At 46.6% G+C, this 16,645-nt stretch overlaps 1 protein-coding gene across 2 annotated transcripts in view; it reads left to right on the forward strand.

Moving 5' to 3' along the window:
• Positions 1-16,645, forward strand: part of LOC139277398 (MAP kinase-activated protein kinase 2-like) — a 130,920-nt gene that overhangs the window by 98,260 nt on the left and 16,015 nt on the right. For both annotated transcript variants that reach the window (XM_070895819.1, XM_070895820.1), the window contains exons 3-5: positions 8,692-8,756; positions 10,205-10,284; positions 13,244-13,370. In XM_070895819.1, coding sequence (XP_070751920.1) covers positions 8,692-8,756; positions 10,205-10,284; positions 13,244-13,370 — 272 coding nt within the window. The remainder of the gene's footprint in view (positions 1-8,691; positions 8,757-10,204; positions 10,285-13,243; positions 13,371-16,645) is intronic.

Consider the following 16,645-nt stretch of genomic DNA (forward strand, 5'->3'; position numbering starts at 1 on the left):
TCGAAGTTACCTTTCCTTAAGTTCAGGACCCTAGTCTCTGAATTAACTGTGTCACTCTCCATTTTAATGAAGAATTCTACCATATTATGGTCACTCTTCCCCAAGGGGCTTTGCACAACAAGATTGCTAATTACTCCTTTCTCATTGCACATCACCCAGTCTAGGATGGCCAGCCCTCTAGTTGGTTCCTCGACATATTGGTTTAGAAAACCATCCCTAATAGACCATGAAATCCTGCTCCACTGTATTGCTACCAGTTTGGTTAACCCAATCTATTTGTAGATTAAAGTTGCCCATAATAACTGCTGTACCTTTATTGCACGCACCCCTAATTTCTTGTTTGATGCTGTCCCCAACCTCACTCCTACTGTTTGGTGGTCTGTACACAACTCCCACTAGCATTTTCTGCCCTTTGGTATTCCGCAGCTATACCCATACATATTCCACATCATCCAAGCTAATGTCCTTCCTTACTATTGCGTTAATCTCCTCTTTAACCAGCAATGCTATCCCACCTCCTTTTCCTTTCGGACTATCCTTCCTGAATGTTGAATACCCCTGGATGTTGAGTTCCCAGCCTAGAGCCATGTCGCTGTAATCCCAATTATATCATATTTGTTAGCTGTCTGCGCAGTTAATTCGTCCACCTTATTACGAATACTCCTCGCATTGAGGCACAGAGCCTTCAGGCTTGTCTTTTTAACACACTTTGCCCCTTTAGAATTTTGCTGTAATATGGTCCTTTTTGCTTTTTGCCTTGGGTTTCTCTGCCCTCCACTTTTACTTTTCTTCTTTCTATCTTTTGCTTCTGCCGCCGTTCTAGTTCCCGCTGTCTCCCTGCATAGGTTCTCATCCCCCTGCTAGATTAGTTTAACCTATCTCCAAAAGCACTAGCAAACACTCCCTCTAGGACATTGGTTCTGGTCCTGCCCAGGTGCAGACCGTCCGGTTTGTACAGGTCCCACCTCCCCCAGAACCAGTTCCTATGTCCCAGGAATTTGAATCCCTCCCTCCTGCACCACTCTTCAAGCCACGTATTCATCTTAGCTATCCTGCAATTCCTACTCTGACTAGCACGTGGCACTGGTAGCAATCCTGAGATTACTACCTTTGAGGTCCTGCTTTTTAATTTAACTCCTAGCCCCCCCTAGCTTGTCGGACCTCATTCCGTTCTTTACCTATATCGTTGATACCTATATGCACCACAACAACTGGCTGTTCACCCTCCCCCTCCAAAATATCCTGCAGCCGCTCAGAGACATCCTTGGCCCTTGCACCAGGGAGGCAACATACCATCCTGGAGTCTCGATTGCGGCCGCAGAAATGTCTATCTATTCCCCTTACAATAGAATCCCCTACCCCTAATGATTGATGTATGTTTTTGTGACTGGAAGGATGTTTCCAGTGGGGTTCTGCAGGGCTCAGTACTGGGTCCCTTGCTTTTTGTGGTATATATCAACGATTTAGATTTGAATATAGGGGGTATGATTAAAAAGTTTGCAGACGACACTAAAATTGGCTGTGTGGTTGATAATGAAGAGGAAAGTCATGGGCTGCAGGAAGATATCAATCTACTGGTCAGGTGGGCAGAGCAGTGGCAAATGGAATTTAATTCAGAGAAGTGTGAGGTAAATCACTTTGGGAGGGCTAATAAGGATAGGGTATACACATTAAGCGGTAGGCCACTTAATAGTGTAGATGAACAATGGGACCTTGGAGTGCTTGTCCACAGATCCCTGAAAGTAGCAGGCCAGGTGGATAAGGTGATAAAGAAGGCATATGGAATGCTTGCCTTTATTGGCTAAGGCATAGAATATAAGAGCAGGAAGGCTATGCTTAAATTGTATAATACTTTGGTTAGGCCACAGCTGGAGTTACTGCGTGCAGTTCTGGTCGCCGTATTATAGGAAGGATGTGATAGAGAGGGTGCAGAGGAGATTTACTAGGATGCTGCCTGGAATGGAGAATCTTAGTTATGAGGACAGATTGGATAGGCTGGGCTTGTTCTCATTGGAACAGAGGAGGTTGAGAGGAGACCTCATCGAGGTGTACAAAATATTGAGGGGCCTGGACATAGTGGATAGTAAGGGTCTATTTCCACTGGTGGATGGAGGCTATTACGAGGGGGCATAGTTTTAAGGTGGTTGGTGGAAGGTTTAGAGTGGATTTGAGGGGGGCTTCTTCACGCAGAGGGTTGTGGGGATCTGGAACTCACTGGCTGGAAGAGTGGTGGATGCAGAAACCCTCACCACTTTTAAGAGATGGTTGGATGGGCACTTAAAGTGCAGTAACCTGCAGGGTTACGGACCTAGAGCTGGTAATTGAGATTAAACTGGATAATCTTTTGTTGGACGGCGCAGATATAATGGTAAGTACTGCAGGGAATCGAATACGGCCAGGGTGATCTCCTGGACTAGTTTCGATCGCCTAGATGGGTCGGAGAGGAATTTTCCCAGATTTTTTCTCCCTAAATTGGCCTGGGTTTTTATTTGGTTTTTGCCTCTCCCAGGAGATCACATGGCTCCAGTTGGGGTGGAGTGTAGAATGTTTCACTATAAGGGGTGTCGCAGTTGTGTGAGGCAGATTGGTTGGGTGCTCTTTTCCTTTCCGTCATTATTCATAGGTTTATATGTAACCTTTAAGGCTGCTGACGAAGGGCGGTGCAGCTCTTTTCGGCCGGCACAGACACGATGGGCCGAAATGGCCTCCTTCTGCGCTGTAAATGTCGATGTTTCTAGGTTTCTAAGTGTTAGAGGTTCATATCCGGGTGAGGGGGGTGGTGTGGGGTGGGGAGGGGGGTCGGGGGAGAAGTTCTGAGTTCAGTATCCCCGGGCTCATTGGGACTACTGCTGTTTCTAATGTGTATCAATGACTTGGATTTTGAACATAGGAATATTGGAACAGGAGTAGGCCATTCAGCCTCGTGAGCCTGTTCCGCCATGCAATTAGATTAAGGCTGATTGAGTTAGATGAAGAGGGGTGGGAGGAGGCTTGTGTGGAGCATAAACATCGGCATGGACCAGTTGGGCCCAATGGTCTGTTTCTTTCTGTAAATTCCATATAATTCTGTGCTCTGTATCTTAGCTCCATCTACCCACAGTGGAATCAAAGAAAGCACAATATTAATTTTGAAAGATACACGAGAGGGGAGAACAATGATGTATGAAATTTAATGCAGACAAGTGTAAAGTACTGGACATTGGAAGGAAAAATGGGTTACAGACATACACCTTGAGTGGTGTTTAAACAGAAGTTATAATAGATCTAGGGATAATGGCAGACTTGATGTTCAACATGCCCAACCCATGAAGATCAGCAATTAACAAATGATGTTGAGCACCATGGGCAAAACAGTGGAGTCCAAGTCAAAGGAAGGTGTGATCAGACGGTACAATGCTCTGGTCAGACCGCACCTTGGATACTGCGTCCAGTTCTGAGTGGCAGCAAACAAGGAAGACATTCAACTGCTGGAGATAATGCAGAGAAGAGTTGTGAGCTTGTCCTTAGTGTCGAAGATCTGAGTTAGAAGGAAAGGCTGGAGAAAGTTGGACTTTTCAGCCTGGATGTGAGGCATCTGTGAGGTGAGCTAAAGGTAGGGAACATTGTTCTGAGACTGGAAAAGGTAAATCTGGGATATTACTTTAAATTAAATTGCAGATGTAGAACATAGGGACAGGGGTTCAAACTAGTTAAAGATAAATTTAGGAGTGATAACATGAAACTCTTCTTCACACACAGTGTGATAAACACATGAAATGGAGTCCCAGATAAGAGTAGTGGAGGTGAAAATCCTAGAATCATTTAAGAAATAATTAGATGCAGCAATAGAATGTAATTTATTTCTTGATGGCTGAATGAAGGAAAATGGGCCAAATGGGCTTCCTTATCTATAATGACCCTGTGATCTTTGGTTCTCACCGGCAGCTGGCCTTGACACATAAGAACATACGAAATAGGAGCAGGAGCAGGCCACCTGGCCTCTCAAACCTGCTGCACCATTTAATAAGATCATGGCTGATCTGATCATGGACTCAGCTCCACTTCCCTGCCTGCTCCCAATAACCCTTTGTTCTCTTATCGCTCAAAAATCTGTCTATCTCCGTCTTAAATATATTCAATGACCCAACCTCCACAGCTCTCTGGGGCAGAGAATTCCATAGATTTACAACCCTCTGAGAGAATAATTCCTCCTCATCTCAGTTTTAAATGGGCGGCCCCTTACTCTGAGACTATGTCCCCTAGTTTTAGTTTCCCCTATGAGTGGAAATAACCTCTCTGCATCCACCTTGTCGAGCCCCCTCATTATCTTATGTTTCGATAAGATCACCTCTCATTCTTCTGAACTCCAATGAGTATAGGCCCAACCTACTCAACATATCTTCATAAGTCAACCTACTCATCTCCGGAATCAACCTAGTGAACATTCTCTGAACAGCCTCAAATTTAAGTATATTCTTCCTTAAATACGGAGACCAAAATTGCATGCAGTACTCTAGGTGTGGCCTCACCAATACCCTGTACAGTTGTAGCAGGACTTCTCTGCTTTTATACGCTATTCCCCTTGCAATAAAGGCAAACATTCCATTTGCTTTCCTGATTACTTGCTATACCTACATACTAACTTTGTGTGTTTCATGCACAAGGAACCCCAGGCCCCTCTGTACTGCAGCACGTTGCAATTTGTCTCCATTTAAATTATAATTTGCTTTTCTATTATTTCTGCCAAAGTGGATAACCTCACACTTTCCCACATTATATTCCATCTGCTAAATTTTTGCCCACTCACTTAGCCTGTCTATATTCCTTTGCAGATTTTTTGTATCCTCTTCACAATTTGCTTTCCCACCCATCTTATTATCATCAGCAAACTTGGCTACATTACACTCGGTCCCTTCATCCAAGTCATTAATATAGATTATAAATAGTTGAGGCCCCAGCACCGATCCCTGCGGCACCCCACTAGTTACTGTTTGCCAACCAGAAAATGAGCCATTTATCCCAACTCTCTGTTTTCTGTTAGTTAGCCAATCCTCTATCCATGCTAATATATTACCCCCAACCCCGTGGACTTTTATCTTGTGCAGTAACCTTTTATGTGGCACCTTATCGAATGCCTTCTGGAAATCCAAATACCACATCCACTGGTTCTCCCTTATCCACCCTGCTCGTTACATCCTCAAAGAACTCCAGCAAATTTGTCAAACATGATTTCCCTTTCATAAAACCATGCTGACTCTGCTTGATTGAATTATCTTTTCCAAATGTCCTGCTACTGCTTCCTTAATAATGGACTCCGCATTTTTCCAATGACAGATGTTAGGCTAACTGGTCTATAGTTTCCTGCTTTTTGTCTGCCTCATTTTTAAAATAGAGGCATTACATTTGCAGTTTTCCAATCTGCTGGGGTCATCCCAGAATCCAGGGAATTTTGGTAGATTACAACCAATGCATCCACTATCTCTGCAGCCACTTCTTTTAAGACCCGAGGATGTAAGCCAGCCAGATCCAGGGGATTTGTCCGCCTTTAGTACCATTATTTTACTGAGTACTACTTCTTTAGTGATAGTGATTGTATTAAGGTCCTCCCTGCCTATAGCCCCTTGATTATCCACTATTGGGATGTTTTTAGTGTGTTCTACCATGAAGATTGATACAAAATATTTGTTCAACATTCCTGCCATATCACTGTTCTCCATTATCAGGCTGTGTTCAGAGATGTGTTCGCTTGGTGTACTGTTTGCCCCAGAGATATTCTTCCCATCCCACATCTGTTTCCTTCCCAAACATATTTTTCTTCCACCTCTGCAATATCGCTTGCCTCTGTCTTGAATTTCCCCCATTGCTGCCAGACCCCTCGTCCATGCCTTTGTTATCTCAAGGCTGCATTTCTCCAATGTTCTAGCTGGCCTCCACCCTCATTCACAATTCTGTGTCCTGCATCCCAACCCACACAAAGTCCACATGCCTGACACCCCCATACTCTTCAAACTTCACTGGCTTCCCATTCTTCAGTAAATCATCTTTAAGCTTCTCATCATTCCTTTCCAGCCCCTGCAGAATCTTGTCTGACCCTGGCTCAAAAATCTGTTCCACCTTGCTCATTCAACATCGGCCTACGCCTTGTTCCCTGGGCTCTCTCTGCTTCATCATCAGTGGCCGCTTTCACAGCTACTACATTCCTTTCCTCTGGAACTCCCTCCCTAAATCCCTCCGATTTGTCTCCTCCCTGCTTTTAATAACCTCCTAAAGACCATCAAGGTCCAGGTCGGTGATTGAAGCGTGGGCAGATACAGCTGGAGCGGCAAGGTCGGGGCGAAGGAGCGGCGAGAGATTGTAGAGGGACGTGATCGGGGCCCAGGGGAGGCACGAGTTCAGGCCCAGGGGCACAGGGCAGCACAGGCCAGCCCACACTGTGATATGTGTGTGCACTAGGTCCGTGCAGCAAAGCTGGTCTCCAGTCATCTTGGGTAACCCTTGCCACTGGACCAAGACCTAGCTCTGTCAAGCCCTTTTGGTGGCTGGTGTGCAACAGCCACCACACGTTAAAAAAATCCACGCACAGGCATCTTCCACCCTTCAGGATCTAGTTCGGGTCCTTCATTGAAACACCTGTGAACTCATCCTTTTTTGGCGTGGAAGCAAGTCATCCTCGATATGAGGGACCGCCTATGATGAAAGACCATTCTCTTCAATGGCATGTACCAATCCCGAGAGGCTGTGTTGGTGGAAGCTGCTGGTGAGGTTGCTCCCCACCCTTGGAGAAGGGGTGGGGCCAGGTGGAACTAGAATCTAGAATCTGGATTTGCTGTGTCACTGGGATGATAAATTCAGAAGCAATCCGGGATTCCATACCTTCATTTGGTTTGACTGAGTGTCACTGGCTGCTGTCAGTGTTAATAGTAATCTGTAATGTTTCTATCATTGAGTTGATTTTGGGCTTATTTACTTTTTGCCGATTGGATAGAAATCTCCAGTTGGGTTTTTTGGTGTTTAATGTAAATGAGTTGCTTCTAATTCGGCACTGGCTCGATGGGTCGAATAGTCTCCTTCCATGCTCTAAGCATTCTATGATTCTATGGGTCTATGGGTCTGTAAGGCAAAAACCAGAGAGAGAGAGAGCAGGGGGTGGGGTGGGGTGGGAGGCGACGTACTGTGGTGGTCGCTGACCTGTACTATTGTTCCTGGTTATTATTAAACACACATTGTATTCTGTACATAATTGTGTTTTGAGCTTTGTCATGAAGTAACTGAGGGCCCAGTCTCCACTGTTTACAAGGGTTTCCACACACACCTTCGGAGTGCCCCCCCCCCCCCCCCACCCACAACCTGTTCATTTTCCTGCCCACAGTTTTTCCTGGTTATGTATATCGTGCTGAGATGTATTTCATACATGAAGTAGTGCAGAAATATAAGCAGGGCTCTTGTAATAAACGTACATTCCTTTGTTTTACTCTCCCCTCCTATCCTGCACTGGAAGTTTGGGGTGAATTTCCACAAAGGTTCTCCCGCTTAGCTGCCATAACTTTGGTGAAAGACCCATGGAACCCCGAGGGAAACGGCCTCAGTAGTGTTTGCCTCCTCCCCCTGGGGTTTCCATGGTCGTCCGCAAAGTTATAGCAGCAGAGAACCCCTGCAAAAATGTAAGCCCGCTGATTCTTGTGGGACGTGGCTTGATGAGGGCAGGAGACCTTGAACACCTTGTTCTTCATATAGCAGTCTGGGGCTGGGCAACAGTAGCTGACCCTGGCCTCAATCGACACCCAGTGGCAGAGTGAGGAGGGCAGCTGGATAGCGACCAGAGGCAGGGACCCTAGCTGATTATTTTTTCCCCCGAATTATAATACCCCGACTGCCTGGACTAACGAGCTGTGCACAGACTGGGGAATCGGACCTCGGGATTTCTAGTTTATGCAGCTTGGTGCCAAAGGTGCTTCCTTTACCTAGTAGTCTGTTGCAGGAGATCATACATTTTTTATGAACTCATTTATGAAAGCTCCTTATTAATGTAAATGAGATGGATTTGTCTCTGGTTGCCATGGTTAATGATCTTAAATGAATGGGACAGGGTATTTTTCCGTCACTCTCTGCCTCTGATATCTGCATTTTTCAAGGTCTACAAACTCTGACATCATATTATAAGTACAAAATACAGAATACTGTGGGTCAAAATCTTCTGGGTGATTGACAGCCAAGCCCCAGCCTCTCTTCACCCTGTGCTTTCTCTCTCTGCCTCCCTCCCTTAGTGTCAGCTGTGGCTCAGTGGGTAGCACCCTCGCCTCTGAGTCAGAAGGTTGTGGGTTTGAGTCCCACTCCAGCGACTTGAGCAGAAAATCTGAGCTGACAGTGCAATGCTGAGGGAATGCTGCACTGTCAGAGATGATGTTAAACTGAGGCCCCGTCTGCTCTCTCAGGTGGACGTATAGCACTATTTCGAAGAAGAGCAGGGGAGTTATCCCAGGTGGCCTGGCCAATATTTATCCCTCAATCCACAGAACAAAATCAGTTTATCTGGTCATTAACACATTGCTGTTTGTGAGAGCTTGCTGTCGCAAATTGGCTGACGTGATTAAAGCAGCAACTACACTTCCAAAAAAGCACTTCATTGTCTGTAAAGCGCTTTGAGACATCCGGTGGCCATGAAAGGTGCTATATAAATGCAAGTCTTGTTTGTCTTTCTCTTCCCCCTGACAGTATGGAAGGCGGGGAATTGTTCACCAGGATCCAGGATCGAGGTGACCAGGCGTTTACTGAGCGAGGTGAGTCATGAGGGGCGACATTTGAGTTGGCTTTACTTATTGTCCTCATTGCAAGCTGTGACTTTCTTGCACTGCCAGACAAACAACCACGGTTATAAATACCGCACTGTGGTGTCAGTCAAACTCAAGGTCGCAGTTCTGCTCACCGAATCGTAGGAAGAATGTTACTGCCCTTCAAGGGATACAGAGGCAAGTGGCTGATTAAATTCCAGGTGTCAGGAATTGAAGCTAGCAGGAAAGGTTGAGGAAGTTGCCGTTTGTTTTAAAATGAGGCGATCTCTGTGTTCAAGGCAATGAAAGGAAAGCGACAACGATCCAAGCGAATTGCTTACTGTGGTGAAGGGGCGACAAATACCAGGGGACATACGTTAACGATTAGGAAGTTAGGAGCAGGGAACAGTACCAAGCTGAACCTGTTTTATACAAAAGTTCATGGAAGAGTGAAGGAGGTGACTGTTGTAGCGAGGGACACTACAATCAGTGTCAGCACCTCTGGGCCAGAGAGAGAAAATCAGTCAGGGTCCCCTCTGTCCAGTGACTCACTGCTGGACAGTGCGAGTGTTGGGCGAGAACAGGAACTGGCTCAGCTGCGATGTCCCTCACACGTGGATGGATTACAACAGCAACAACTTGCATTTATACAGTGCCTTGGGATGTTTTATTACGTTAAAGGTGCTATATTGAAAAAGTTGTTGTTGTTGTAGTAAAATGTCCCAAGGCGCTCCACAGGAGCATAAGAAGGAGATATATAGACAAGTGACCAAATGCTTGGTTAAAGAGGTAGGCTTTAGGAAGAGTTGTAAAGGAGGAGAGCGTGGTGGAGAGGTTTAGAGAGGGAATTCCAGAGCCTAGGGCCTAGACAGCGAAGGCACGGCAGGCAGTGTTGGGGCGAAGGAGGTTGTGGGATGATGAGAGGGCGGAGTTGGAGGAACGCAGACTTCTCGGAGGGTTGAAGGGCTGGAGGAGGTTACAGAGGGAGGGACGAGGCCTTGGAGAGATTTGAACGCGAGGATGAGACATGCAGAAGTCTTTGGACGGGAAAGGGGAGTTGATATAGTAGGTCAGCTATGATCCTATTGCATGGCGGAGCAGGCTCGATGGCCATATGGTCTATTCCTGCTACTACTTCTTATGTTCTTAGTTGAAGGCACTTGGCTTGGAAGTGCTTGTTGTTGGCACGTGCATGAAATGGAAAGTGTTCTATTCTCACATCCCTCAGTTGGAGCATAAAAGAACCAGATAAATCTACGTGCATGCACATGTATTCCATTGAATTCTATAAAACCTGAAGGTCCCTCCTCCCAGGATAATACAATACATGGTCACTGTTGTTAAAAAGCAGTTTACTTTAAACCTGCCATTCTGTATATTGATGGTCTCTGGAATATTGCATAAAAATGGTCACCTGTCCAGTGAACCCTCTATTGCTTCCTTTGTGTATTTTACAGAGGCCTCGGAAATAATGAGGGACATAGGAAGTGCTATTCAGTACCTACATGCAATGAATGTTGCTCACAGGGATGTCAAGGTAAGACCTGCAAGTTCTCCATATCGTGAGTGGTTGTTAGTGAACATGCTGGGCTAAGGCAGAATACCCTTCTCATCAAGTGTTTTATCAACCTTTTTTAGCCAATCAACAAAGTAGAAGTTGGGATGAGGAGATAGGCCAGTGTGGAAAGATATACCAAAAGGAAGGTGAGGAAATAGACGATGGTGGGGAGATACACTATGGGGAAAGGGAGCAGATAGACAGGAGTGGAGAGGTACACTATGAGGAAAGGGGGGAGATAGACGATGGTGGAGAGATACACTATGGGGAAAGGGAGCAGATAGACAGGAGTGGAGATATGCACTGAGGAAAGGGAGGAGATAGACAATGGTGGAGAGATACACTATGGGGAAAGGGAGCAGATAGACAGGAGTGGAGAGGTATACTATGAGATAAGTGAGGAGATAGATGGAAGTGGAGAGATACACTATGAGGAAAGGGAGGAAATAGACAATGGTGGAGAGATACACTATGGGGAAAGGGAGCAGATAGACAGGAGTGGAGAGGTATACTATGAGATAAGTGAGGAGATAGATGGAAGTGGAGAGATACACTATGAGGAAAGGGAGGAGATAGACAATGGTGGAGAGATACACTATGGGGAAAGGGAGCAGATAGACAGGAGTGGAGAGGTACACTATGAGATAAGTGAGGAGATAGATGGAAGTGGAGAGATACACTATGGGGAAAGGGGGGAGATAGATGATGGTGGAGAGATATACTATGGGGAAAGAGGGGAGATAGATGATGGTGGAGAGATATACTATGGGGAAAGGGGGGCGATAGATGGAAGTGGAGAGATATACTATCAGGAAGGTGAGGAGAAAGACTGGAGTGGAGAGATAGGAAAGTGATGAGACAGGGCATAAAGTAAAAAATAAATAACTTGTATTTATATTGAGTCTTTCATGACCTCGGGAAGTTCCATAGCAATTTTGAAGTGCAGTCACTGTTGTAATATAGGGAACGGGGCAGCCAAATTACACACAGCAAGATCGCACAAACAGCAATGAGATAATGACCAGATAATGTTTTCAGTGATGTTGGTTGAGGGATAAATATTCGCCAGGAAACCGGGAAGAACTCCCCTGCTCTTCTTCGAATAGTGCTGTGGGATCTTTTACGTCCACCTGAGAGGACAGGTTTAACGTCTCATCCGAAAGACGGCACCTCTGACAGTGCAGCAGCTCCCTCAGTGCAGCACTGGAGGGTCAGCCTAGATTTTGTGCTCAAGTTTCTGGAGTGTGACTTGAATCCACAAGCTGTGGGAGTAAAGCAAAGGGTTCGGCCATAGCGAAGAACAGGGATACACGAGCTTTAGTACTACTGTGAGCCAGTAGATTTAGGCCATTCAGTCAATCGTGTCTGTGTGCTGCCAGCTCTAGTTCTGAATGGCCCCACTCTTTTCAGGAACCCTTTCATTATTTTTCTGCAAGTGTTGCATTAGTTAACCTGCTTGGTGGTGTTGGTTGAAGGAGAGTGTTGGAATGTTCAATTAATTCTCCCTTAAATGCTGTGATTGGCTTGGTGTTAATAGTTACTTGTGGTAAAGATTCTAATCATCCGATGAATTTTTAAAAATCCTTCCAACCTCTTTTTATGCTCCTGATACTATTCCTGAGTTTATGTCCCTTTCTTACCAATTCACTGACTAGTGGAAATAATAAATACATTTTTCATTATTTGCCCTCTCAAACCCTCCTGATTTGAAGTCTGCACCTGAGACCAACAGCGGCTGCATCCTCTGACAGGAGTGAGAGGGAAGTTTCATTCCCAATGATGCTCTGACATAACAGTATCTGTTGGTTCAGTACTGCACCCTCAATGGTTATCATGGTATTTCTATTTATTTCTTGCATGTTCTCCATAAACTAAAGCTCATCCAAAACACTGCTGTCCATATCACCGCTGAGCTTGCTGACCTACATTGGTCTGTCCAGCAACTCCTCAAATTTAATATTCTCATCCTTGTGTTAAGATCCCTCCATGGCCTCTCCTCTCCCTATCTCTTTAACCTCCTCCAGCCCTACAAGATTCCATGAAATCTATGTTCCTCCAACTCTCGCTCCTTGTGCACCCCCCAGTTCCTTTGCTCCACCATTGGTAGCCGAGTCTCCAGCCGCCTGGGCTCTAAGCTCTGAAGTTCCCTCCCGACAACTCTCGCCTCTCCACCTCTCTCTCCTTTAAGAGGCTCCTTAAAACCTACATCTTTGACTAAGCTTTTGGTCACCTGCCTTAATACGACCCTCTGTGCCTTGGTGTCAATGTTTTGTCTGATTACGTTCCTGTGAAGCACTTTGGCACATTTTACTTTGCTAAAGGCGTAATATAAATGCAAGTTGTTTTTTAATTCTTTGAATAAACCCATTGACAAGGCTTCAGTCTCATCTATGAGTCAGGAAGTGGTGGGTTGCAGCCCCACTCCAGGACAAGCTTATAAACAGAACGAACATCCCAGTGTGGTGATGAAGGTGCTGCATTGTTGGAGGTGTGGGCCTACGGGTGAGACATTAAGGTGAGGCCCAATCTGCCATTTTAGGTGGATGTTAAAGATCCTATGGTACTGTTCAAAGATGATCAGGGAGTTCGCCCACTGTTCTGGCCAAATCTCCCCTCTCAACCAACACCAAAACAGGCAATCTGCTCATCCATTATTGATGGCTATTTGTAGGATGTTGTTGGGTGCAAACTTTGTTTGCTATGTTTGCCAGTGACTGCACTTAATGTCCTTTATTGTATGTGGAGCGCTTTGGGATGTTTCTAAAAGGTGAGATAGGCACTATATCAATGCAGGTTATTCCTTTCCCCATGCACATCATGGTTCAACCATCAACGGCATGTGTTGGGCACTCTATGGGCCATGTCCAACTCGACTATTTGCTTAATTTTTTAACAAGGATGCTTCCTGACACTCTTGATGTTCATTTTGATTTTTCAGCCAGAGAACCTGTTGTATACATCGAAAGATGTGAACGCAATCCTCAAGCTCACGGATTTCGGGTTTGCCAAAGAAACGACGCTTCACAACTCTCTGGCAACACCCTGCTACACGCCGTACTATGTTGGTGAGTGCCAAGAGAGTTCTTCCTATGCTTTCTCTGACAAGAATAACAGCAAGATCAATTACCAGAAAGATGAGAACCAGTGAGCAACTGTGTTTGATATTCGACCGCTGGCTATTTTAATTTTAATTGAGAAGCCGAGCTGTAGGGCAAGACCAACAGTACAGGACACTGCCAAGGTTGTAAAGGGTAAAATAGAAAGCCAGATAAAATCCTGGAACTCCCTACCTAACAACATTGTTCACCACATGGACTGCAGTGCTTTAAGAAGACCCACCATCACCTTCTCGAGGGCAATAAATGCCAGCCTTGCCAACGACGCCTGAATCCTGAAGAATGATAATAGATAAATAAATCAGTCGGGAATTCGATGACGTCACACTTGGGTTTTCAAAGCCTGAAGATTATACAAGGTAGGGAAGACCGAAGGAAGGAGTTCCACAGTTTTAAGGTCTTGGGAAAGAATGAGTTACAGAAGAGGGTGCGATGAGTCTTGATTTCAGCACAGGGAGAAGGTTTGGAGATTCCATAATGGCAGTGAGGACAGAGTTCTCCATTTCTGCATTTGCCGTCCTGAACTTTAAAGAGAGGAAACCCGTGATGCGACAAGCTAGAAGCGGAACACGTCTGGGGCTGCACATGTAGTGAGTGGCTTCGCGGAAAACGGAAGCTTGTAATTTTCCAATAAGCCTTCTGCTGGACGCCAGGCCCAACTAGTGGCACAGGACCTCAGAACATTTCACCCCGCTTTTTAAAACAGATTTCTGCAGTAAAATTCCTACTCTTCCTCAGCCAGGAAGGTAGAGCGAGATTCCTCACTCCCTCTGCCAATGCCACACTCACCCTATCATCAGATGTTGGGAGGAATTCAGGAGTGATTTTCCCTCTGACTCTCCGCTCCACAGCTTTTGTTCAGCCTCTCTCCCCTGACAGCACTGGAGTACCATTGGGTTCGGTGCTGGTTAATCCTGAGCATAGGCAGAGCTCCAGGCACTGAATGAGAGGCCCACAGGCAGGAGAAGCCGAACACGGAGCTGCAGTGCGGGCACTGTGTGGAAATGCTTTGTGTCGATGCGGAAGGGCCACACGGAACCGTGACAGCTCCACCGCTGCTGATATAAGCGTGATGCCTGGCCCAAGTGCCAGCAGCTCACGTGCCGACACTTTGATCTTCGTCTTGCAGAAGACTAATTGCCTGATCACATCTGATACAGTACAGTGTGTCTTCTGCCATGGGGGAGGGCATCCTCATCAAGTTTATTCATCTGCATGGCTTTGGACTGTCGGAATCAATGAGCGGGAGACGTTGGCCCCACAATTGCTTGGGTGGCAATCTCAGTGGTCCTGCCGGTGTTGACCCCACTGGAGTTTGCGGATCAGTGGGAAGGGTACCTCATTCACATGGGACAGGTGGGTGCAAGGGCACTTCAGGCACCTCTCTGGTGCCCACCCATCCTATGACTGCAACAAACCCCAACACCATGGTTTCCCCTGGCCCTCTGTGTAAGGGGGAAAATCCATCAAACATTATTTGCTAATGATGACAAGTAAGGACCTATACTCCCAGCTGTGAATTGAGGGGCCTTTTATCTACATTTCCACTGTGACTGCAATTCAAATGTACTCAATTGGCTGTAAAGTTGTGAAAGGCACTATACAAATGCAAGTTTCTTCTTTCTTTGAGTCTCAAACCCATGATTCCATCGATGCTGGATTGGAGAATCAGCCCTGAAATGCCTGGCTTTTTTCATTCCCACTTTTCTACCAGCTTTTTAAGCCATTGTCTCCACTTGTTTGCCCCAAGCAGAAGCCATTACCAAGCCAGGGAACAGAATGATAGTTTGCTACTCTTACAGCATAGAGACAGACACATCGTGGCCCAATCCTTTCTCAGTAGAGTTAGTCACCTGGTGTTGATGCTAAGTTGACATTTGTCTACCAATGTCTACCAATACCGATGCAGTGATCATGACCATCTTTTAAAAAGAGGACAAGTCTGACTGCGGCAACTACAGAGGAATCTCCCTGCTATCAGCCACTGGGAAAGTCATCGCTAGAGTCCTCCTCAACATTCTTCTCCCCATGGCCGAGGAGCTCCTCCCAGAGTCACAGTGGGGATTTCTTCTCCTACGGGGCACAACGGACATGATCTTTGCAGTGCGACAGCTGCAGGAAAAATGCAGGAAGCAGCGCCAGCCCTTATACATGGCCTTCTTCGACCTTACAAAGGCCTTTGACACTGTCAACCGCGAGGGTCTACGGAGTGTCCTCCTCCGCTTCGGATGCCCCCAAAAGTTCATCAACATCCTTCGCCTGCTCCACGATGACATGCAGGCCATGATCCTTACCAACGATCCATCACAGACCACAACCATGCCCAGACCAGGGTCAAGCAGGGCTGCGTCATCGCCCCAACCCTCTTCTTAATCTTCCTTGCTGTCATACTCCACTTCACAGTCGACAAGCTTCCCGCTGGAGTGGAACTAAACTACAAAACCGGTGGGAACCTGTTCCACCTTTACCATCTTCAGGCCAGATCCAAGACCACCCCAACCTCTGCCATCGAGCTCCAGTACGCGGATGATGACTGTGTCTGCGCGCACACAGAGGCATAGTCGACGTATTTACTGAGGCGTACGAAAGCATGGCCTTACGCTAAACATCAGTAAGACAAAGGTCCTCCACCAGCCTGTCCTCGCTGCACAGCACTGCCCCCCAGTCATCAAGATCCACGGCGCGGCCCTGGACAACATGGACCACTTCCCTTATCTCGGGAGCCTCCTATTAACAAGAGCAGGCATTGACGACGAGATCCAACACCACCTCCAGTGCACCAATGCAGCCTTTGGCCGCCTGAGGAAACGAGTGTTTGAAGACCAGCCCCTCAAACCTACCACCAAGCTCATGGTCTACAGGGCTGTAGTAACACCAGCCCCCCAGAAATATGGACCATGTACAGTAGACACCTCCAGTCGCTGGAGAAATATCACCAACGATGTCTCCGCAAGATCCTGCAAATCCCCTGGGAGGACAGGTGCAACATTAGCGTCCTCGTCCAGGCCAACATCCCCAGCATCGAAGCACTGACCACACTTGATCAGCTCCGCTGGGCAGGCCACATCGTTCGCATGCCAGACACATGACTCCCAAAGCAAGCGCTCTACTCGGAACTCCTTCACGGCAAATGAGCCAAAGGTGGGCAGCGGAAACGTTACAAGGACACCCTCAAAGCCTCCCTGATAAAGTGCGACACCCCACTAACACCTGGGAGTCCCTGG

The sequence above is a fragment of the Pristiophorus japonicus genome, chromosome 12 (assembly GCF_044704955.1).
Source record: "Pristiophorus japonicus isolate sPriJap1 chromosome 12, sPriJap1.hap1, whole genome shotgun sequence".
Classification (NCBI taxonomy): Eukaryota; Metazoa; Chordata; class Chondrichthyes; family Pristiophoridae; genus Pristiophorus; species Pristiophorus japonicus.